Raw genomic sequence first — 25,358 nt, forward strand, 5'->3', positions numbered from 1 at the left:
GCGTCAATTTGCCGCAGCAGATTTATAGAAGACTTCTACAAATGCGTTTGCATATTTTCCAGTGTGCTGGGTTCAGCACATAAGCAAGGTCTCACTTTATTCTCATACCAACACTGTGGGGGAAATAGCTGGGCCCTGCCTTGTTCCCAGTATTACATTTATAGCCAAGGGGAGAGATTATCCAGAAAGCAATTCCTTATTTTTTTAAATAAATGACCCCAAAATGGTAATGTTTTGTGTGTATGTGTTCATGCGGTTTCATCCAGCAAATTCTTTCCAGGGTCAGAGAAGTTTAATTCATTACATCAGGAAAAATAAATAAATCTCTCCTTCAAACTTCAGTCCATGAACTCTACTCATCCTTTGAAATAGACAATGAGGAAGAAATGATACTGGGAGCTAATCAGTCATTTGACAAGGATTTTGGGGAGTCCTACTCCGTATGAGGCATGGCCCAGGGAAACCAAGCCCAATGTCCTAAGCTCCCTGCCTTATATAAAGGTGACAAAAAGGAAGTTCCAAAGTATTACAGGCAAAATTATGTCCTTCCAAAACTCCTATGTTGAAGCCTTAGCTTCCAGTACCTCAGAGCCTGGCCGTATTTGGAGATAGGGTAATTAGTTAAAGTGAGGTCTTCAGGGTCAGCCCTAATCCAATAGGACTGCTGTCCTTATAAGAAGAGGTGACTAGGACACAGACATGCACAGAGGGAGAACCAAGAGAGGACACAAGGAGAACATAGTGTCTGTAAGCCAAGGAGAGGGGCCTCAGAAGAAACCAGCCCCACCTACACCTTGATCTTGGACTCCTGGCCTCCAGAACTGGGGATATAAAATTCCTGTTGTTGAAGCCACCTGGTATACGGGATTTTGCTATGACAAACCTGAGCAGACTAGGACACCAAATAACAAGAGAGAATAAGGCCTCAGCCCACCTGAGGAATGGGGGAGGGGAGAGGAATCGAAGTAGCAGGCAGCCATTCTGGAGAGGGAGCCTCGCAGCTGGATCTGGAAAGGGTTGGTTTGGGCAGGGGAGTAGTGGGAGGGGAGCCACAGCAGAAAGTACAAGGAGTCCAGGAGGTCTGGGCTGACTGACTTGTCGTGTCTCACTTTCAGAACAGAGGCCCCAGCACAGCAGTGCTTCTTTCGGAGGCAAGGACTGTGTCCGACCGCGCTCCCCCCACTCTGGGGGCTCAGCACAGTCTGGTGGGTGCTCAGCAAACAGAGTGGCCCACATTATGGGCCACACCCCACCCAGCTGGACACAGGTCATCATCACATCAGTGATGCAGGTCAAAGGGAACTCAGAGCAGAGAGCACAGGGTGAGAAAGGTGAGGCTGACAGACGGCCAAATGAGACCATGACCCAGATGCAGTTGTGAGAATCCGAGCTTCTCAAGGCCGGGGGCCGAGGGCTTTTGCATCCCCATTCCCTGCACTCTGTAGCACCTGGCGCCCAACACATACGTACAGGTGGGCTGAATGCATGAACCGAACTCCAAGGTCCTCAGGATGATTAACTGACCTTTATCCTTCAAATGTTTGAGGCCAAAGACAGACTGCGAAAACCAAAGAGGACAGAGAACCTCCATTTCCCCAGGCCACGCCCCTGCTGTGGGCTCACTGACCCGCCCCAAGCCTTTCTCTGGACAGATCACATCAGATGTGGACAGGCACGTGCAGTGGTGAGTCAAGTTCTCCAACCCATGTGGGAACCCAAGTGCAGATCTGCCTGGAGACAGGCCCCCCAGAGCCAGGGCCTTCTCTTCCTCAGACTGAGCTGTTGTCACCATTACAGTAACCATCCTTTCTTATGGGCCCCAGTGTTACGATTACATAATTGGTCCAAGGTCCCAGAACTACTAAGTTGCCAGATGGGATTCAAACTCAAGACTTTGCTGCGGAGCAGTTGTGAGGTCCTGAGTAAATTAAAGGCTCAAGTGTTAGATTTGACAACTCTAAAATGGGATTTTGTTTTGTCTATATCTGTATAGAGAACTATAACAATGGAATTCTGTGTATAATATTATACATCACTGGGTTCTTATAAAGACTAAAGGTATGTGTAAAACACTTAGCACATAGAAAATGTCCAGTAAAAGATAATTATCACAGTTATCGTTGCTGCTTATTCTCTTTTTATTGGCACATCCCCAATGCAGCATTTAGAAAAAGCAGCAATTTCCTGTTCCTCACAATTTCCTTCTTCATACAAAATGTGTGGGATGCATATGAACAAACTTTTCTTCGGGGCCCCTGTTATTCCAACTATAATGATGTAGGTCCACATCTGTCTTGGGAGAAGACCCTCAAAGCCATCTGTAAGAAGCCCTTGGGAGAGGTGGGCTTCTTCAGTGTGAGGGCTTCCCTGGCTGGTTGTGTGGGAGCACTCTTTCTGCCATCCGTATCCACTCCACCCAGCAATTCCCCATCCTCAAAACAGAAGTCACCAGGAGTCTAGGAAGAAAGCTCATGTGACCACCGTTTTCTCTCAAATGTGGGAAGAACCCATATAATCTAAGTTGTTTCTCAACCTGTTGGCTCTGAGAGAGTGGACCCAAGGAAGAGAGAAAGAAAGAAAGAAAAAAAATTTTTTTAAATAATTCTGCTTAATAAGAGTTTGTACTTCAAGAAGTTCCTAGTCTTTGGGGAAGAGAAATGGATTTCTGACATGGTTGTACCCAAAACACTCCAGTGAAGTTAAACTGCCAGAAAAGCTATGCTCAGTAAGCTGAGTGCTGACAACACCATCCTTCAAGCACCAGGCTGTGGGGGACTAGGAGAGGCTGCAGCTCACACCCGCCCTCCTGTACGGGACACGCCTCCATGGCCTCCAGGCCTCAGCGTGAACCAGTGGGTTGCATGAGGTCACGGCCACACCAGCGTGTTACTAGCCCAACTATGATCCCTCCTCCCTGATGGGGGGCACTCTCAGCAGCAGTATGAGGACAGAGGCAGCTGGCCCCTCTGACACCCCCGAGCTTCTGGTGCCTGAGAGACTGCCGGATGATGGTCGTCATCCTTTGACTCCACTTGTAACTCATGGTAGCGATCTGTTCCAGCTCCTTGCTTCACAGAGTGTGATCTGTGCATCAGCAGCGTGGGGATGATGGTGGGTGCTTGTCAGAAATTCACCCCGGGCCTGCTGCATCAGGGTCTGCACTTGACACTCCACGCGGTCCCCGGGTGACCAGTGTGCACACTGAAGTCTAAGAGGCCCTTGTAAACTGACTCATGAAGGCAACTCCACCTTTCCAACTTGCTCAGCTCCAGGTGAAGGAAGGGGTCGATGGTGCTACCAGATGCCCTCCTCTCTTCCCATAGACACTTCTTGTCTGTGCCATACTTTCTAGTTTCTTTTCACCATCTGCTTCTAATCATTAAAGTAAAGATCCCCTGAACACCTATGAAATGAGTCTTGGCCCACTCCATACAGAGAGGCAGCAAGGTTCAGTCACAGATTTATGGGCTAGAGAAGAGAAAAGGGGCCCCATGATTCCCGGCCACCTGCTATGGAGTCAGTCTTCTTGCTTTCAGCCGAGGAAACGGAGGCAGGGCGATGTCGGCACAGGACCGCATGGAGGACCAGACTCCTCCTGGCCCAGCGCTTGAGAAAGGGCTTCAGCGGCCATGCTGAGTGCAGAGGGCGTCGCTCCCGCAAGGGCTTGCGTGAGCATCAGGAGGGAGGGGGCCTTTATAAACTATGAGGCAGTTCTGTAATGGGTTTCAAACCTTAAAACCCTCTCCTTTTGGATCCAGCGACTGCATCTTTGTCCTCTGTGCTGCCACTGTGTATGGAGTTTCATGCCGCAGGGATGAAAACAGAAGACATCAGATGCAAGGTTGTGACATTCCTCAAATGACTGACTCAGGGTGAAAGACCGATTTTCTTAGTGCTAACGCTGCTCCCTGCCCCCCACTGTATATGGTCTGTGGACACTATGTGTGTGGATACAGGCACACAGACGCATGCAGGTATGTTCCAAAAGAACCCTGGAAAGAGGGACTACGGTCTGTGGCATTCCTGAAACTCAGGTTTTAATCCCCATATGTAAGTACAAAGTGAAACAGTCAATTTAATTTCAACCCAGTAATTTATGTTTCCATTTGGCTTATAAGGCTCAACTTATGTGACCAGTGTCCTGTGAAGAATCCACATCCTCCTGTCACAGAACCTGCAAGTTCCCTACCCTGTGTGCACCCCTCCTTCTTCTATAATAATCAGACTTCATCATCAGTACTGTCTAATATGGCTGCTACGAGCCCTGTGTATTATTTAAGTTTAACCTTGAAGTAAAAATTCAGTTCCTCAGTGACACTAGCTCCATTTCGAGTTCTCAAGAGTCAAGTAGTGGCCACACTATTAGCATTTTCCATCTCAGAAAGTTTTGCTAGACAGCAGGCTCTACACTATTAGAGTCTGTAGGATGTCCAACCAAAACTGACATCTTCCAACCTCCCTTAACATACAGCCAGTGAGGGATGCCTGGGTGGCTCAGTCGGTTAAAGCGTCTGCCTTCAGCTCTGATCATGATCTCATCAGGCCCTGTATCTGGCTCCCTACTCAGTGGGGAGTCTGTGTTTCCCTCTGCCTCTGCCCCTCCACTTGGGTGCGCTCTCTATCTGTCTCAAATAAACAAATTCTTAAAAAAAAAAAAAAAAAGATATGGTCAGTGAGTTGGTAGAAGTCACTGGAGACTCCTTACTTATAGGGGCCTCAGATCAGATAGACGGCAAGACCTTTTGCCCTCTCTGTTCATGGAAAGCAGACACAGTAGCTGGAACTCAGCAGCCCCCCTGGGATCCAGGAAAAGGTGCTCCTAATGTTCTAGGAATGTCTTTCCTCCTTTCTCCTCTCTCTTCTTCATCTTGGTGACCTCGTCAAATCTCATGGCTTTAAATACAATCTATCTGCTGCTTACTCCCACACTTATACCTCCGACCCAGACCACTACTCAAACTGCAGACTCATATACACGCATGTCCACTTCATGATCTAAGGGGCCCTTCTAACTCAGTGTGTCTAAATACAAACTTAAAACCTGGTCTACATGCAACCTTCCTGGTTCCAGTCAAAGATAACAACACCACTGACAACTCCCTGCTTCCAGGTACTCAGGCTGAAAATCTTGGAGTCGACTAGGACATCTCTTTCCCTGACACCTGACCATCAAAACCTCAGGTTCCGCCTTCAAAATAAATGCAAAGTGCAACCACTTCTCCCGAGCCCCACCACGATCACCCCTGGTAGAGCCACCAAGCTCTCTTCCCCAATGCTTGCAGAATCCCCTAGATGTGTTTTGCCCCTATCCCACCTCCCACAGTGCACTGTAGCACAGCAGCGAGAAGGGTCCTTTCAAAGCAAGAACCCTTACTTCAAAGCGAAAGGTAAGATCATGTCACTGCTCCACTCAGACCCTCAGAAGAAACACAAAGTCCTTCCTGTGGCCCATGTCTGCCCCACACCCACCGCTGCCACTCAGACTCCTCTCCCTTATTCTCTCCCACAGCCCCACTGTTCCTCCTCAAACATGTTTCACATCCCCGGGGCCCCGTCTGATCGGTTCCTGTAGGAACCCACCTTGCTAGCTCCCTGTCTCCTTCAAGTCTCTGCTCAAATTCCACCTTCTCAGTAAGGTCACCCTGACCTCCATGAAGCCCAACCCTGTCCTCCCATCCCTAGTTGTTTCTTTCTCCAGGACCCTCATCACCCAAGTGAAGTTACTGCTTTATTGTGCCTATTGCAGTCTCTCTTCACCGGCATATAAGCTCCCAGAGGGCATGGATTTCCGTCTGTGCACGGGTGGACCCGAGGGCCCACACAGTCCACAACAAGGCAGGCACTCACTACAGACTTCCTGGATAACCGAAAGGTCATGAGAAAGGCATCCCTGAGCCTCTGAAATAACACCAGCAAACTCTCCTCCTCCTGTAAGAAGTCTTACAACCTGGGGAAAGGTCGATGGATGTGCTTAAGCCCCAAAGCCATGTCTCCATTCCTGGTGGCTGAATGAATTCCTCTGAAAGTCCAGGGTACCCTGCTGCATTCAGAGTGCAGGGAGAACTGGGGGCTCCTTGCAGAGGGCCTGGTATTGGAAGCCCCCAAGTGACCCAATCAGTGTCTTGCCTCCGCTCCAGGGAGCAAAGGAGATGTGGTGAAGCAAGTGAGCCTAATACAGAGTCATCTCCTTCAAATCCTTAGCCGGCTTGGACTTTTCCTCAGGAGAAGAATTCCCTGGACCGGCCCCCCACTGTGACCCTTACACCTAGATAAGAGTCACCACACTCTGACAGAGGTCTTTATCCACAGCCTATCTTGACGTGCAGCTTGGCACAAAAGGAGCTCTCTTCCCCCACTTCCCCTGTTGCAGCGCCCACTCAAACACAGAACTGCTCATTATCAGGCTGGGCTGCAACCCTTCCCTCCAGCCGACAGTCAGCCCCAGAAACAGCCCTGGGTGCCCAGCGAGTTGGCGCCACGATCCACACTGCTTCTGCAGTAAGACACTGTGGCTGGGTCCACTCAGCTTACCCACGTGCATTCACAGGCCACCGCGGGCCCTCCCACATGAAGCTGGACATGTCTCGGATGCAAGCGCTCCACTTGGGAAGAGACAGGAGGGATCATGCGGCTGGGGGGCCAGCAACAACACGAAGGGTGGGTCCCAGGCCTGGTGCTTCTTGATTCGCCTGGAGCTCACTTATTAGGCCAGAGAACCCTCCAGAGGCCTTGGGAATGGAGGCCTCAGGAGGGAGTGAAGATAACAAAGAAAAGCAAAACAATACAATTTGGGCCACATTCATATGGTGCTTGTGATTAGTGCAATTGGAAAGAAAAAGCCTTGTCAACCTTACACTAATCAGGCCTGGGCCAAACTCAGCCTCCAGAGGTAAGGGGATTGCTAGGGTTTAAAACTGGCCTAAAGGAGGTAATCCCCCCTTTACCAGGCCCCTTCTCTCCTCCAAGACAACTGAACAAGCAGTCCATTATTCTTTGGTGTGTAGAGGGGCTGCTGAACAGAATCCCAACATGCATATGAGGTAGGGAGTGAGGAACGGCTACCTCCATAAATTTAAGTAAAATCTTTTTCATTACTTTAACTGGAAACTATTAAACCATCTAAACATTTCAATCTAAATGCAGAGTGTCTCTGAACCAAATGTACAAATAAAAAAGCTGTGGTCTGGTGGTTAAACTAACCCCACAAATTTAACTTTCCAATTATTTGTCAATCTAAAAAAACCCACAGGAAACAAGAATGAAAGACGCTGATAATCAAACATCTGTGTGTAAGGCAGGATGTGAGTGATATGATGGACTTAGAGACAAACACACCAGACACAGTGTTCATGGCCAGTGGAACATTCTGCTGTAGGCTTATGAGAGCCAACTGTTCAATTTTCAGAACGTGCATGAGCCAGTGATGATAACAGTCATTACCAAACTGCATAAGCTTACAATTAAGCAAATTATATTAAGTTAAATGTGGGTAATAAATACCCAAAACTCATCACTTCCTAATTATTTTATCATGCTTTACTGTTACCTGTGTTCTTAAGGTTATATCTGATCTGGCATAGTCTCTCATGGGAATAATATACCATAGCACACTATGGTGCATTTCTTTCCAATGCCACCCCCTGTGATGTCACATTGATAGGATGAAATCAGCCATGGTGGGAATAGCCATACCAGGCAGACTGGCTCAGATCTCCTCCCCTGAGAGCTGGTCACCAGCAGCACACTATTGCTATGCGATGTGCTCACCAACAAGGACTGCCACCTGTGCTGGACCACCTGAGCTGCACCTGTGCTGGCCATGTGTTCATCCAATAAAGTCTCTCGCTAGCTCTAGACACTGGACCCATTATACACCCTTTTTATCCATGCAAAGCCCTTAGGAAAGTACCTGGCATACAAGTACTCCATTTGTTGCGGCTTAAGCTTTCGAGAGGGGCTATGGTGTGTTGGTGAAAAGCGAAGCCTTGGGAACCACACGTGCTGGGTTCAAATCCCGCCTCTGCTCCTTGTCAGCTGGAAAGTCCTGGGCAAGTTCCTTCACATCTCTATGCCTTCCTTGTCTTCTAAACCCTCCAAAGAAGGCCAACTATAGTAACAATCTCTCGTATTAGTGTGAGGAGAAAATGAAGCGTAAAGGTAGGAATGGACAATGACTGGCAAGAACTAATAAATGTTCAATTCATGTTTGCAGCTTCCGTTATCGTGGGAATTCTTCTGTTAGTAAGAATCATTTCCCAAGGGAGGGTGGCTCAACAAATTCTTTACTGATTTCCATATTATCACACCTCACTTTTTCCCAGATAGACTATTATCGACTAGAGAGGTCACAGAGAAATCCTCCTGCTTTTTAAATTCAAATGAACTCCAAAAGTTTACCGTTAATGAAATGTGAACATTTAAATCAGAACTACCATATGATCCAGTCATTCTAATCCTGGGTATTCACCCATAGAAAACAAAAATACTAATTTGAAAAGCTTGTCTGCACTCCCATGTTCACTGTAGCGCTATTTACAACAGCCAAGATACAGAGGCAACCTAAGTGTCCAGCGATAAGTGAGTGGGCAAGATGTGGTGTACACAACACATACACACACGCACACACAAGAATATTATTCAACCATAAAAAAGAGGGAAATCCTGCCATTTGCAACAATATGCATGGACCTTGAGGGCGTTCTGCTAAGTGAAGTAAGTCAGCCAGAGAAAGATACCTTATGATCTCACTTCTATGTGGGCTCTAAAACAAACACAACTCCCAGATAGAGAACAGACATGACTGCTAGAGATGGGGGGGGCGTAAAATGGATAAAGGGGGCCAAAAGATACAAACTTCCAGTTTTAAAATAAAGTCCTGGGGATGTAATATACAGTATGTGCTACAGTTAATAATATTACAAAGTTGCTAAGAGAGTAATAAATCTTAAATAAATTTGTAGCTATGTGTGGTGAGAGATGGTAACTAGAATTACCATAGGGGCCACTCTACAACACAAACATAGGGCAAATCCTTATGCAGACCCGAAACTTATCTATATCAATTATATACCAGTTATATATATATATTTTAAAGATTTTATGTATTTGAGAGAGACTGAGCGAGCATGAGAAGTGGGGAGGAGGCAGAGGGAGAGGAAGAAGCAGATTCTTGCTGAGCAAGGAGCCAGATGTGGGGTTTGATCCCAGGACCCCAGGATCATGACCTGAGCCAAAGGCAGACACTTAACCGACTGAGCTACCTAGGTATCCCATATCTTAATTTTTTAAAAAAAATGAAAAAACCATGGAGGAAATTCCAAAATAGGAACTACTGAAAGATGATTACTTTGAAGGAAATCACTCTTATAATAAACACGTAAGCTTCAGGTTGGAGGGGCAAAGAAAATCCTTGTAATCCTTTAAAATCATATCTCAAATACAGAGACAAAATCAGTAAGACAGAACACATTATCATGTGTGACTTCAAAAGAATATTAGTGTTATAAGGGTATCAACAACATACTAAACCTAGAGTACATAACTATGAAGAGAAAACTGTCTCTTAAAATGAAAATTTCACCCACAATTAAGGCTTGTCTCAAAGTATCAAGGGAAAAAAAAAAGCCTATGATAAAGCCATTAGTGTCAATGCCATGGCTTTGTATTTATATCTGCTTTGTTTCCAGGGGGGGGAAAAAGGTGAGGTGGGGTGCCTGGGTAGCTTGGATCCTGGGATCAAGCCCCATGTCTGGCTCCTTGCTCAGTGGGGAGTCTGCTTCTCCCTCTGTCCAGGTGGGCAAAGCCTCTGTATTAGAACTATTGTACTTTAACTAATCGTCAGGTCTCCTGTGACACTCTCCAAATGCCGAAGACTTCATTCCACCCAGCAAAGAAATCAATGGCCACATGGCATTCACGGAGGATATCAACATCCCTGTGGAATATCCACCACACTCCCTGAATTCATGATCCCTCCCCAGTTTGCTCTCCAGCTCTGCACAACATGGTCTCGTGGGGGAGGTGGTCAAAGCAACCACACTCTAGGGGCTGGCTTTAAGCATGGTCTCCAGAGCCCTGCCTCCAGCCCCTCAGTGACATCTGCATGACCAGAATGCATCACTGGAACAGCTCTACAACTGAGATGATCAATGATGGAAGCTCCCCCCAGATCAGGTGGAACCATCTCAGCCCCCACTTTCCAAGCCATACTTTCTAGCATGCCATTAGCACTCAGCCTACCTGTGCCACTTCTGGCCAAAGGGGACCGGCAAAGGGACAAAGCTAACTATAGGAAGAAGGATACCCCCAGTTTTCCTGGGGTACCCCATGGTTGAAAGGCTCATCCTCCCTAAGAAACATGTCCAAGGTCACCTGAGGGACTACCAGGGCCCCTCCATCTCTCTTCTTCAGGGTCCCCAACAAACCCTCAACCAGGACACTAGAGATCTGAAGCAGGGACAAAGAAATGACTGCAGGTGGAGGGGATATTTCAGTCCCATTTCATCACCCTTCCCAAGGCAAGTTGAGGCTTTTCTGAAAAGGAACCCCAAGCCACATCTAGAGAGGCAAAGTGAGATTACTGCCCTACAAACTTTAGGTGATGTCAGTTTGGAGCTGGCACTGAGAAGATCCCCAGGAAGCTTAAATAAATGAAGGGACAGTCTTTCAACCAGGACACCATGCAGACATGAAAGAGACACTGCAAGCACCAATATGGAAGAACACTCCAGATACATTTTTTAAGAAATAAGTTTGACTGGAATATGATTTACATACGGTAACACTGACTAATGTTAACTATGCACTTTGACGGGCTTTAATAAATGCATTCAATCATATAACCATCACCACGATCATGATCCGGAATATTTTCCTCACCCTGAAAAGGTCCCTCTTGCCTCTACTCACTTAATCATCCCCATCTCCTCCCCATCCCTGGCTCCCAAAGCCACAGATCTGCTTTCTGTCTCTGTAGTTGGCCTTTTCCACAGTGTCATATACTGCTATACTACTAGTAGTTTTTATGTCTGGTTTCTTTCACTTAGCATCTTGCTTTTGGGATCTGTCATGTTATGGCACACACGCATACATACATTGTTACAAGTTTTACACACATGCATATACATGTGACTGTGTCAATTGGTAGTTCATTGTCATTGCTGAGTGGTAGTCCACTGTACGGATTTACCAAAATCTGTTATGGGACATTCTAGAAGAAAAAAGTAAGCTGCACCATTGTGTGCGATGGTATGCTGCCTTCTGTGTTGAAAGGTGATGTATGCACACAACTTTGTGTGTCTATTGACCCGCACTTGCAAAACACACAAGAAACTGGAACCACGGTCGCCTCTGAATGAGAAACAGAGTGGCTAGATGTCCTTTCTCTGTATACCTTCTAGTTCAGTTAACAAAAATTTGTTTTGACTATGTACATATACTAGCAATTAAAATAAGTTTTAGATGACTTCCTCCATCTAAGATCTGTATCCCTTTTCCCCAAATCCTATAACTTTTTTTTAAGCTATTTCTTTGACTTCTCAAGATGAGCAAAAGGTTTAAGAAAGTACTGTGCAGATAAAGGCAATCTCGCTGTTTTCCTTTCTCCCCTTCCTCATGAGGTTCTTACACACTCCAACTTAGTCTTTCTTAACTATGGCTTCATAAAGTTAAGAAAATAAAAGCCTCCAACGTCTGACAAGTGCATTCAGTACAGCCAAAGGCCCCGCAAACTCACAGGCTATCCTGTGAGTGGAGCTTGGGCCAAAGGCATCTCGTTGCATGTAGAAACAGAAATAGACTGGACCACGTGGCAGAGCCCATGGTGTGACCTCTGAGGAGCCCTGGTGCCCCGAGATGCCCTGCTTGCCAGGCCGGGCAGACCACCTGCCCCCACAAGCGACAAAGGAGCTGCTGTTGCTCAGGTTCGAACTCCCTCGAGAAACCTTCCCCAGCACCACAGCACAAACCACATGAACATCTGCGGCTGCTCAGCAAAGCTGGTGTGCATTCATATTCCCTTGTCTGCAGTGGGGTGGGGGCTTTCCTCCCCCTGTTCCATTAATCCTTGTTTTTGGCTCTTTGGACAGCGTCTGACACATGGCTTTGCTCACTGGAAGTTTTCTGAAGGCCTCCAGCGGGCTGGCTGTTCCTCGGAGCTGAGGATGACGTCACCCACGCCATGCTCGGCCGTGCCTGGGCTTCTCCCCTCCTCCCTGTACAGACTCAAGCTGCCCTTGGTCCCCAGCTCCTAAAGAGGCCCCCACCTGCCCGGCACTCACACAAGCATCCGGCTTACCAGGGATCAATTCTCAAGGCACCGTGCAGGACTGAGGCTGGAGCGTGATTGTTACTGTGGTAAACACACACAGACCCGAAAACAACGGAGCCATGACAGCTCATGCTTGTTCGGTCTTCAGCGTGGGCCATGCACCTACAACTCTCCCCTGCCTCCTCTCATGGCCCCCTCCCAGTACCAGGTTCCCAGGGAGGTGGGCAGGCCCCTCCTTGGCCAGATACTCCCTGGGATCCTTTGCTCCCGGTGGCCACTGTGTCTCTTCAACAAGGCTCCGGGGACGAGGAGGCGCTGTGGGCCTACCCTCCCAAAGCAGGAGTGAGCCGGCGCAGAAGAAGCTCCCACGAGACAGGTGGTAGATGGTGGCATCCAATGGGCCTGCGACAATGGCCAGCCGTGGACTGATGGGGACCTGAACAGGCAACCTTCAGCAGGCAAGAGGGGTGAGGCGCACCCCATCCAAGCAGAGCATGGCCCGGCCTTCCGGGACGGGGCTAGGACGTGGTTTTCCCTGGCACTCTATCAGGACCCACATATTTGGAAAGTTATTCCCTGGTCAGTGCCCTCCCAGTCCTTCTGACTACGTCAGGGGGAAAGTTCCGTGCGGTTGCCAGTATGTCGCGGACACTTCTCCAGCACTCCATAATTTCCCCTTCTCACACACAGGAAGAGTGGGCGGCTTCTTCACAGACTCTGGCAGACGATGAAATCCAGTTAGGGTTTGATGACCTTGTTGTGTCTTCAATGTATTTACTTTTACAGTGACTTTTTGTTCAGCATAGAATAATTGGTTTTCTGCGTACAGGAGGGCACAAAGTTTCTGTTTCAAATTATTTAATTTGAAATCTAAAGAAAAAATATGAAATAAGATACCATGGGAGGTGTGTTTAAGATAAAAATTAAAAAAAAAATTAAAAAAGCAAAAACCATGCAGAGGGTGTGCAGCTTTTCATGGTTCTGACAAAAACCGGGCCTCCGATCACTGAGCTGCCAGACATACTGGGATGAGCCCGAAACCAAGGTGACGAACCACGCAAGGCACTTTCCAGAAGAAAAGGAGCCCGTTCAACCTCAGCAAGAGCCCGGGGCATGTGTGATGTCATCAGAAGATGCGGCTGGAAATGTGAGCTGAGGCCAGCCTGTGGAGAGCCCTGAGGCTGAGTGGACAAATGAGGGCTTTCATCTGTGACTACCGGGAAGACCCCCGAGATGCTTCCAGCCCACTTCATTAGTAAGAGGGAGCTGGTCCCCAACCCTGGGCCGGCCTGGGTGGGGGAGGGGAGAGGAACTGGGGCATGTGGACTCTGAGGCAGAGAGGCCAGGGAAGCAGCCTGACCTGCCTCAGCTCTGTGGGTCACAGTGAGCCCTTGAGAATGGACCCAGCACCCCCAGGAGGATGGGGCTTACCACAAAATTCTGTATGTCTCGAAGGCCCCCGCAGGGCTGAGAAGGGAACAAAGTGTGGGACAACACAGCTAGCCTGGGAGGCAGGTGTTAAGCTCAAACAGTCTTCTATGCTAGAGATACTTATCACCATATATGGAAAGAAAACTTCTGGGGAAAAGGAAGAAGAGGAAAAAAAAAAAAATTGGAATAGGCTTAAAGCAAAAAAGAAAAAAAAAATACCTAAAGATAGCCTAAACAAAACACACCCAGGCCCTCACGCCTGCCTCAGTCTGCTGGCCATATGGTGTGCGATAAGCCCGAGCGCTTTTATTTACCTTCCTCTTCTGTCTACAAAGCCGAGAGCCGGCCCATCAAGAAGGCCCCGCTTGCAGCAGAGGCCACACCATGCTCTCATTCCCAGATGACCGGCTCCCAGTCCCCAGTCCCCGCTCCAGCAGGCCACCCGCTGCTACTCCCTCCCCACACTTGCTGCTTGCCTCAACCCCACAAGGGCCACGGCCTCCCCAGCTGTCTTCCCACAAAGGACACACCAGGGCCAGGCCTGCTGCCTCCTTGGCCAGCTGGGCCACTGGGCCACACCGTGTACCATCAGCCAGCTCAGAAGGGTTCGCCCTAATGGACAAACTGGCTGCCTCTGCCACTCACCACTGTCCTCTGCTGCCGCCCAGTCAACCAGTGAAGAAACTTCCCTGGTAGCTATGAACGGTCGGCCCCCTGAGTGCCACTGAGCAAGGATGCTGGACCATAATGGCCACAGAAGCCTGGGCCATCCTGGTGCATCCCACCACCCCCAGGTCCTTCTATGAGAAAGCCACCACATACTAACCACATCCAAACTTCTCTAGTTCCCACGTACTGGACTGCTCTTGGGCTCTTCTGGCTCTTCCCCAGGACAGCCCAAATCATCAGAGACGCGGGCATTCACACTGTGCTCCTAAGCTACCGCAGTCTCCAGCATCTGGGGACCACTGCCTTGAGCTCTTCTCCTGACAGCCACGGTTCCTTTGTGGCTTTAGATTTTTTTCCTTTTTTAATTCTTTTTGTGTTCTACACGCTGACACAGAGGTAAAAGAAAATGACACTTAAATATGAAAGAACGCTCTGCCATTAAATCTGTAGCTGTACACGTTTATCTCACACTCTGGTGAAAAATCACCACCATTATGGAAGAGGACACATCACATCATGGAAGGTCCAGAAAGCTCACGGAAGAGATACATCCAAGTATGAAAGGACTGCACTCTGGTACCTTCACATCCTTCTTGTCTGTGTATTTAGGGACAACTCACTGTCTCCTCGGAGAAACACATCCATGACCTTATTCTATAGGTGTCCATCCAGGAATTCTGCTGTCTGCTCCAAGGCTGTGCTCACGTAGCCATCCAGGCAAGCCATTCCAGAATTTCACTTTAGCAGAACTGGGTGTCCAGTGATTTGCTTTAAAAGCTCCCTGGGGGAGGTTTTCAGACTCACCCTCAGGAAAGGGCTCTCAGGGCCAGTGAGCACAGAGCTCCTGGTGTCCCAGGCACCAAGGAGCAAGCACGGGCATGGGGATATGAAGGTGACCAGTTGCCCCACAGGCTCCAGAGTCTGTGCTCCCACTGGGCCTCTTTGGGGGCTCTGCAGCTCACCCAGGGGAAGGGAGCCCCTGTCAACCATGTTTTGATCCAAAGGAGAAGTGCCAAACTGTGGGGTGAAGGGTATGGAGAAGGTTGAATCCTCCAACAGGATGCCCGGTTAAATCTGAATTTCAGATAAACAGCAAATCATTTTTTAAAATTATTTTTATTAACATATAATGTATTATTTGCCCCAGAGGTATAGGTCTGTGAATCGTCAGACTTACATACTTCACAGCACTCACCATATCACGTGCCCTCCCCAATAACAACAAATCATTTTTAGTGTAAGTTTAACCCTTGTACTCTCTAGCTTCAACAAGAAAAAATGATTTACTGTTTATCTGACTTTTGGATTGAATGAGCAAGTCTTTATGCTTCTTTGCTAGACTCTGGTAGCCCTGGCTATCAGGAAGTAGCAGGACCGACGACCCTGGGCAGCCCAGCTCTTCTCCCCGGTTACCCTCAGAAGCCACCCCAGAAACAGCACCGCCTCTTGCCGGCCCCTCATTACCACCATTCCCTGAGTGCACTCTGCAAAGGCTTGTAGGCTCTTTGGGGCCCTGTCTTGAGCCTGTGACAGGGAAGGCAACCATTCTGCCAAAACAAAAAGTCAAGTCTCCAAGAGCCCGGAAGGAAAGCATTTGTGGAAGAGACCCAGCATGAGGAAGCCTGAGGAAAGGTGCCCCACATCTAGGAAGTATGGGGACACCAAGCACAGGAACTGAAATGTCTCATGATGTTCAGATATGTGCCTGTCCTGGGCAGCCTCACACCCTCAAGGGCATGCATGAGCCCATGTAATCTAAGACCTAGAGACGTGAGTGGCTGGTTGGCTTAAGAGAAGTAGGAGCCACTTTATAAATGGCCTTCATGGGGCCACAGGGCAGCTGGTCCGGGCAGGCCCCAGCACGATCCTGGCAAGAAACATAGTCCAGCCTCCTGAAAAGCATCTCGGGGGCACGGACTCATGGGCTCTAGGCCAGACCAAGTGCCACAGATATGGGGGGGGGGCATTTCTCTATATACAATCCAGAAGCCTCAAGAAGCAGCTGTTACTCTCCCACTGTGGCACTAGCAACTCAATAACAGAATGAGATTTGAATCTGTCGACTATTTTTACTATCGTCCAGAAAGCCACTGGCTAATGTGAGGTTGAACTATATGAAAATACCATTTTTGTAAGTCAGGAATTTAGAAAACTGGCAATTACATATGGCCCAAACAGATGATAATGCTGAATGCCTACTGGGGGGTCAGACTCCATGCAAGATCCTTTCAGTACCTGTGCCCATTTTAGAGATGCAGAAACTAAGACACACAGAGTTCAAAGTACTCATCCAGCTAGACACACACCAGGTCTGTGTGACTCCAAAGGCCATATTCATTTTACACACAGTGTAGCAGGTTCACGTGGCTCCTTCTATCTCTTGTGCTCTCTGCCTGTGGGTCAGTGGCTGGCCATTCCAGCAGCCCTGGGCATCACCAGGACTCCCACCCTGCCAGCACCTGTCTACACAGGGGCCACTCTGTAGTTAATCAAAGCCTGGCCTCCTGAATTAGAAGCAAAGTGTATTTAACAAACAATCTCAAAAGGGTAAAAACATTTGAAAGTTTATTTAGAGTGACAGGGAAGAGGGGCCAAAGAAAGCACTCTTAAAATAAACAGAGAGTCATCAAGGGATAAAACCCAAGTCCCACTAGTTTTAAAATGCCTTAACTGTGACTCTGAGCTAATGTGTGGTGGACCACTGAGAAAGCCATCAGGTGCAGTGTGATCCAGGACCACAGCATACCCAGACACGGGGACTTCTATGGCTCTCCTCTGAGGAGACCACAGAGCTTCAAAAAGGGAAGAGGATGAGAAGCCTCCCAAAAGGACAAGCCAAGATCAGGGAGTGTCACTGTTCTCCTGGCCCACTATAACTCCCCTCAGAGGCTGAGACGAGCACAGTAAGATCAAAGGGCTGTCAGACTCCAACTTGAAAAGAAGAAACGAATGTTCTCCTCCTTGTGAAATAAAATGTTAGAAATCTGAACATACGTAACACACAATAAAAGTAGGTTCCACTAGTTCTAAACGAATATCCACAGAGATCAAAGTGGGAGAAGAAAAAGAGGACTGACCTTCACGTGGGCCACGTAGTGATGACAGGTCTCCTCCATGTGGACCAGCTGCAGTTTCTCTGTGATCTGACCCAAGGACTCTCCCAGCAACACAAAGTAGACTCTGGGCAACTGGCCCTTTGCCTTTTTGGCCACATCAGCCGTCAGAACATAATTGAGGCCTGCCAATAAATAAGGTCAAGACGTCAGTGAGGACTCACGTGTGGGGTCACGGCCACCTGCACTACCCCCTCCCAAGCTCACAAGCACACTTTGTATGCTACCTGCCTCCCCACTGCAACCAAGGGCTACAGCCCAAGTCAACACTTTCTTGGAAAGAAGTACGGAGCCAGCGTCCTCTCAGAATCAAGAGACAATGAGGCCACCCCTGTCTTCCCGGTGATTCTCTGTATATCACACGTCATGGCCCTCCCTGTCTCAAACCCCATGAGTTACCACCTGTGTCACCAATATACACAGCAGTAATTAGAGGTACCCAGCATGGTCGGCATCCTGAAAAGAAGACACTGGTGAGCCGACAGGATTTGACTAAAACCCACAGAAATTATTACGGCTGCACATAACCCTGAATCCTATAGTGCAATGAGACAGACACCCAACATGAGGGAGAAATTACCCAATAATCCCCAGATGTTCACGTGTTCACGTGTGCTCTGTGATGGCGACATCCCTTGGACCTTGTGTCATCACGTCCCCTGAGCACCAACTACATGCCAGGCACAGGGGACAGGGCAGTCCTGCTCTTCCTCTGTTTACCCTCTGAGGCCACCACAGAAACAGCCCCACAGAGCCCTGCCCTCTTGGCACTTATATTCACAGAAACTCAGACCAAGGCTAAAGCTAACTTAATTCCCAGGGAGCTGAGTATACAGATGGTGTATAGTAGAGCGCCTGTCATTTGAACAGCATCACGGGCACGGTGGGGCTTGTGCTCAGGCATACTGAGCCATACTCCTGAAGGGAAAAACTTCTCACCTGTTCCTGAACACATGACATCAGTGGGCAAAACCTACTGGGACACAATCTGAAACTTTAAAAAAAAGGGCACGGTACAAGATGCACATTGGATAACGAAAAGGTCTTACTTTCCTAACTTCAGAGTCAGTCAGTCACCCTACCACAATGTGCGTCATTAGGCAAATCGGGCGTTGGTGTTAACACACCTATTTCTCTGTTTTTCTGTACCACAGCTGAGATCAGTCCTCTGGGACCCTTTCTTATTTTTTAACTGCTTTGTGGATTCAGGGGAATGTGGCAATTTAAAGTGAGAGAGAGGGAACACTCTGTCCCCAAAATGACCAGAGGAGGCTGCAGAGCCATGAAAAATAGACCCTGTCCCCACGAACCAGCCCCTTGGAAGCTGTGGCTCTTGCCCCCATAAAAGCAGCCCACACCTGCCCACATTTAAGTATGTGAAGCAGGGCAGTAAGGATGGGTCCGGCTTTAATAACATCAAAGGCATCAGCCACCGGGGAGGTCCGAGCCAGGAAGGAGGAAAGGGACCAGGACAGGCGTTCTGCAGCTGCCATGGGGTGTATTTTGGATGCATCTAATGGTTTTCCTGGGCCTCTGCCATCTCAGGGATCTTGCCATGCCGAGCTGGCGGATTCCTGGTCAGCAAGGGCCGCTCTGCCCCAATGTATTTACTTCAGCAAACAGCTGATTGCCAAGGCAAGGCTGGGTCACCGAGGGACCTGAGACCTGGATAACCCAAGGCAATATAATGAGGAAGAAAAGAATGCCTTTGGGAAAGTAACAACACAGAGAAAACACGGGAGCCCAAACGAGAGTTACACACCGGCTCCTTTGGTGACACCAGGTAACAGGGCAGATGCATAGAATGTCAAAGCTTCAGGGTAACTGAGGGACCCCTGGGCTCCAAACCTTCATTTTTTCAGATGAGGAACCAAGGTCCCAAAAAGGAATCAGGCTTGTTCCGGTTCAGAGGGCCCTCCACCACAGAGCTGAGTCCAGAACTCTCCTAACCTCCAGTGCAGGGCTGTTCCTACCATGCTGATTCTTGGGGCAAGTTTTACATTTTTTAAATGCCCAGACAGCAGAGCCCAACACATGCAGTGATTCAGAACTGAACTCTGGCCCATTTACTTTCTTCTCATCACAATTTCCCCAAGCAAGAGTCAAACAGTAAGAAAGGATAAGTATAAATGGACTGTGTTTCCAAGTTCTGTTTAGTAAGTCCAGAGCTCAGGATGGGCATTTCTGGAAGACAAGCCAGCCTACGGCTGGGCAAAACCAACATGGTGGCAGTGGCTGTTGAGTGGCCCCCTCCCTGGCCTTCCTCCCAGAGGCAAGAGCTGCCCTCCCTTGGGAAGGGTGAGCATGGGGAGAATGGAGGGTGTGAACCCTCTTGCCAGTGAGCTCAGAGAAAGCCAAGGTAGAAATGATCACAGGAAGACAGAGCACATAGGATCGGTGCCCCACGCACATCCTCTTGGCTTGTATTATTTCTCTGCTGCCCAGTCCAACTGGCCACTGCCAGCACCTGAACCCCCTTTCCTGAGAGTGCTCTCTGGTGGCTCTACTCACATGCATGGTGGACCAGAAGTGCCAGAGAACCTGAGTCCCTGAGACCTCACTACCGCTGGAGCCCAGCTCCCTCATCCCGTGGGTGGAGTAACTCAGAAGGGTGCTCCACGCAGACTCTCAGTGTTCCCCAGCAGGATTCAGCAACAACACACCTTCTGTTGGACTGCTGTGATGGTTTATGTGTCAACTTGACTAGCCTATCACCCAATCTGGATATCAATGCAAAGGTATTTTTATTTTTATTTTTCTGAAGATTTATTCACTTATTCAAGAGAGAGAACAGCAGGGAGGTGCAGGGAGGGGCAGAAGGAGAGGGAATATAGTATAGAGACTCTATACTGAGCACAGGGCCTGATGTGGGGCTCGATCTCACCATCCTGAGATCATGACCTGAGCCAAAGTCAAGAGTGGAAGGCTTAACCGACTGCACCACCCAGGTGCCCCTGCAACGGTATTTTTAAATGAGATTTTGTTTAAATCAGTAGACTTCAAATAAAGCAGATCACCCTCCATAATGTGGGTAAGCCTCATCTAATCACTTAAAGGCCTTATGAGAAAAAGACTAAAGTCACCCCAAAAGAAATATTTCTGCCTTCAGATGCCTCCAAACTACAATGTCAATATATACACATCCGATTGGTTCTGTTTCTCTGCAGAACCCTGATGGACACAGCTTCCTTCCCTTCCTGTCTCACTTTCCTACTGGTGTTTCCTGGGGTTGACCACAGCCTGAATCAACCATGTACACCAAATCCTTGACTCAGGCTCTGCTTCTGGGAGAATCTGAAGTAAGATGGGGCAGGTCAGGAAAAGGGAATGGATTCAGCCTTCAGTGTGTGCCAAGCACTGTGTGGATATTTTCCAACACCACTTTAGTCCTGTGACATTCCCTCTCACTGTAGAATCTCTGACCCGATACATCCTTCAGACAGCTGAAGAGAAGACAGAAACAACTCAGTTACTACAAACTGAGCTGAGGACCACAACCACTGCTCTGCTCCAGGCAGAGTGTGAGCATGCCAATACGTCCACCTATCAGATTTTCCTAAAATGTTAAAATATACAATCACAGACAGACCAAATTATCCAATTCACCAAGTATAATCATTTTGGAAGCTTTTCATCTTCATAACTGCCTGGCTAATGCTTCTCCCTGATTTAAAATTTACTTCGACATTTTAAATCACTAAAAATAAGTCAGTTCCATATCACACTCTCTCTTTGAGAAGAAAGCCACCAGGAGACTCATCATGGGAAGCCCAGCCTGAGTGAGGGGGCGTCTCACAACCTTCAGAGTGGCAAGAGGTGCAGACCGTTCTGGAGCCCTGAGTTCAACTGGCAGGTTTAAACAGTAACTACCCAAGAGCGTCTGAAAGGGAGCCCCAGTGCGAAGAGATGCCAGAGAAGCAGCCAATCAGCTGGCAGGCTCCAGCAGCCTGGCCTGGTGGGAGGGTGGCTGCCCCTAATTCAAGCCAGGCCAGCCAGTCCCCGTCCCAGGAAGGGTGCTGGTTCTGATTAGCGCCTGCTCCCACCACACGGTCCACATCCTCAGGTTTTCCTTCTGGCAGCTTGTGTCCATGCCATGTCGAATGATGTCATGTTGATGGAAAAGCTGACCAGCCCCAAGTCATGTTGCAGCCTCCTCCTCTCCCTGCCCCCAGCTGGTTCCCAAGGGCCCCCCATACTGGCCTGGGCCAGGAGGGAGCCAGCTGTCTTGCATCAACTCAGCTCTGGTCGGTCCTAGCAAGTTTTTTATCCATTCCCATTCTCCATCGCAACATGACTTCAGCTGTGAAATTCTAACTAATAAATCCTCCTTCCAGACTTACTGAGCTTCCCTTGGAATCTCCCAAGAGAAGGGAGAGGAAGGATATTTCCCCCTTTACTAGCTCTCCTAAGCTTGCTCCCCACCCCATAAAGGAGCGAGGTGGTAATTATTAGATGAGGTTACCCCATGCCTCATGTGACATGGATTTGCCTCATTATCCTATCTCCATGCTTCCCAAAACACCAGAAGGAGCTTGGAGAATGTTATGTGTGCTCTCTGGAGTAGAAACACACCCTCCTGCCCCCTGCCACCTAAAGCCAGAGGAAGGGTCTGGAGACAAGTCGCCTGGTTTCGACCCTACTTCTGCTGCTGGCTTGGATGACCTGGTGCCATGCTTAGGACCTGGGCTCCACTGCTTGTCCGGAGGCAGGGAGGCACCTCTACTTGTTCATGCTCAGGGTGCCAGATGAGAGCACAAAACACAACGATTTAGGGCTCATCCCTCCCTGGTTTTCATTTAGCCCTCTAAGTGAGAGTCCGGACTTGCCAGCTCCATCCCTAGCCCCCAGAGCCTGCCCAGCACATTTCAGCTTTAGCCTGGCCAGGATGCAGGTAGAGGCTCAGCCCCGGGGCGAAGGGGCAGAACTCTTTTTGGCACAGCACTCCCTGCCCTTACGGCAGCCAGGATGCTCCAAGGAGTGACACGCTGCCTCCCAGGCCAAGAATGAAGGGATTAATAACACTTGGGATGGGCAGAACTCTTGTTTTAAACTGCTTGGTGAGATGGGTTATAAATTTGTTCTTCGAACCACTACAGCTGGACACGTGCCTGCACCCCAGCAGGGAAAGGAGGGCCTACCAAACAAAAAAGCCTGGACACATCCAGAAGTGGGGGTTGGGTGAGGGAGCGTCAGCTGTTTGCACTGGCCTCCCTCCCTGCAGAATGCAAGCTCCTGGAGGGCCAGGGCTCTGTCTCACTGGCTTCTGCTCTGCGCCCAGGGAGGGGAGCGTGTACTCTGGCACTCTAAAGAACTTAACTATTTGTGGGGTGCCTGGGCGGCTCAGTTGTTAAGTGTCTGCCTTCAGCTCATGTCATGATCCCAGGGTCCTCGGATCAAGCCCCGCATCGGGCTCCCTGCTCTGTGGGAAGCCTGCTTCTCCCTCTCCCACTCCCCCTGCTTGTGTTCCCTCTCTCGCTGTCTCTCTGTCAAATAAATAAATAAAATATTTTTAAAAAAAGAACTTAACTATTTGTAGTTAATGACCCAACAGGTGCTTCTGTGACTGGCTGCTGGCTGGGCTAGTTCCCGAAGTTGTTGTCTCTCAGCTCCCGACCCACCCTGCTCTGTGAGGCTGGGTCTGGGCCTCTCTGCATGCCTCTGCTAGCGGGTCTGTGGGAGGCTCAACCCAGATGGTCAGCTTGAGGGAGGCTGGTGGAGGGAGAAGGGCTGCATCCTCCTGCCTGCTCCCTATCCCTATCAGCTTCAGCCGGCGACAGTCTTTCCTGGCAGCTAGTTCCAACCGTAGTTAATACCAGTGTCAGCTTTTCCCCCACTGCACTAGCTGCTACCCCCTCCCCAAGGTTGAGGTCTCAGGTTAGCAGAGTGCCTACTCCAAGCTTCTAGGTTCTGATCACCGCAGGTGTGACTTCTTCTGTTTGTCTGCTTGACCAGGGGTCCTCAAGTCCCAGCCCCCTCAGAGGTGTGCTGAAGGGCAGGTGGCTGGGCCCCAGTGCCCCAGGGTCTGATTCGGTTAGAATGTTCATTTCTAACATTCCCACGTGCCGCTGCTGCAGCTGGACAGGGCACCACGCTTTGAGACCTCTCTCCCCCACCGATGCCAACCCAGAAGTGGGGGCTGTTTCTGGCAGTGACTACCAGTTAAATCCAAGACCTGCTTTCCCAATTCCTGATATTAAATTCTGTCAAAACAACTGGTTTCTGTTTTCCTAACTGGATGCTGCCATTCCAGGGGCCAAGGCAGAGTCACCCCCTACAGAGTCTCTGGAGTTTCCATGGTCCTGCCAGAGGCCATCAGCCAGCCCCGAACACCCTGGAGACCACGTGGGAGCTGTGGTTTCCCACTGCTAAAGCGGAAGATGAAGAGGAGAGTGGAGGTCCTTCCCCAGCAGGTCCTACCAAAGAGGAGGAACCAAAGAGACATGTAGCATCTATGGCTCCCCAAGCCGTCCCTGGGGAGGTCCCGCGGCTCAAGATGCCATCAGATAGAAAAGCCTTCCGACAGCTCTTCGGAAGAACCCAGCACACACTGCGCCAGCCACACTGCACCAATGCAGCCACTCTATGGATGCAACCCAGTCGTGGACATGCAGACGCTGAGAGGGGGCCTAGAAGGTCGGCCCAAGGCAGGCATTCATTTGTTAGACATTCCATGGCCAAACCCACCAGGACCCAGGCTCCCTGCAGCTGCCAGCAAGGGGACAAAGGAAAGCTCATCACGCCCTGGCCTTGAGTTCCCAACACAGAGGCCTGCACAGTGACGCTGAGCTTGGACGACAGCGGAGGATGGCGGTGCCCCCACCTTCCACCACCTGGAGACCAGGCACCTGATCCTCCTGACGACACAGAGCCCAGGCCCTGCCTTCTGTGCTGGACCCCAGGGATCCCCCACCACTGTTGGCCCCCCACAAGCTACCTGTCACTTCCTTGATTTCTCTCACATTTCCTTAAGGGCTGCCCGCTTTTCCCTCCTCAAGTCTCTCCACATTCCACAGCTAGTTCATGTTTTACCAGATTTCTACAAAGATGGAGATCCAGCACCTTGCCCTGAATGCCTGGGGACAACAAAGAAAAACGAATGGAGAATATTCTGCATTGCCCCATTGATACCAAAATTCCTGTTACCATGTGTAAAGTAAATGTGGAAAAATACTGCTTAAATTGTAAAGGGATGTCTGATTTCAGTGGGAGAGCATGCTGCTACTCAGAGTCCAAGACTTGCACATGGGTGGCAGCCCACTTCCTCCACGCTGCGCACTACGAGCAGGACCATGAGCTCTCCACCAGCCTGTTTCTCCTGATATTCTCCGACTCTTCAGGGGTCATGGTTGAGCCTAGACTCCATTATCATTCTGCCTAGAGGTCAATGAAAGGGGCCCCAGTCACTGGGGTCCAGAAGGCCCACTGGTGGGCAGCAGCATGAGAAGACACCCACATCTCCTCCTGGCTCAGCCCACAAACCTTCTAATCAGAGTCCACTCTACCCCCATCTTATGGTCTGACATCCTTCCTGCTCAAAAACTGGTATCTTGGGTTTCTTCTCATCTGTTCCTGCTGTGCCAAAATACCTTCATTACCACCACAGTGATGTCATTAAAGAGCCTGGAATGGTGTACACTGCTTCAGGATCAAAATAATAGAAACTCTGTAACCCCCACTGGAGGCTCCATGAGGATATGCTTGGCACATGCAGGCACACAATAAACATTTGTCAAATGAATACACACATGAACTATTAATCACTTGCTTATTTTAGAGTTCTAGGATAGTTCTGCTTATTTTTATACACACCAACATAAACCTTCAACTCAGTTCTTTCATAATGTTTCTTAATGGAGTCCAGCTACATCATGAGCTGG

The 25,358-nt window shown here is 49.2% G+C and overlaps 1 protein-coding gene across 1 annotated transcript in view; it reads right to left on the minus strand.

Moving 5' to 3' along the window:
* Positions 1-25,358, minus strand: part of ITGA9 (integrin subunit alpha 9) — a 327,258-nt gene that overhangs the window by 225,022 nt on the left and 76,878 nt on the right. Inside the window, exon 15 of the mRNA XM_032354270.1 lies at positions 17,446-17,606. Within this exon, the coding sequence (XP_032210161.1) occupies positions 17,446-17,606 (161 nt within the window). The remainder of the gene's footprint in view (positions 1-17,445; positions 17,607-25,358) is intronic.

Source organism: Mustela erminea, chromosome 1, assembly GCF_009829155.1.
Source record: "Mustela erminea isolate mMusErm1 chromosome 1, mMusErm1.Pri, whole genome shotgun sequence".
Taxonomy (NCBI): Eukaryota; Metazoa; Chordata; class Mammalia; order Carnivora; family Mustelidae; genus Mustela; species Mustela erminea.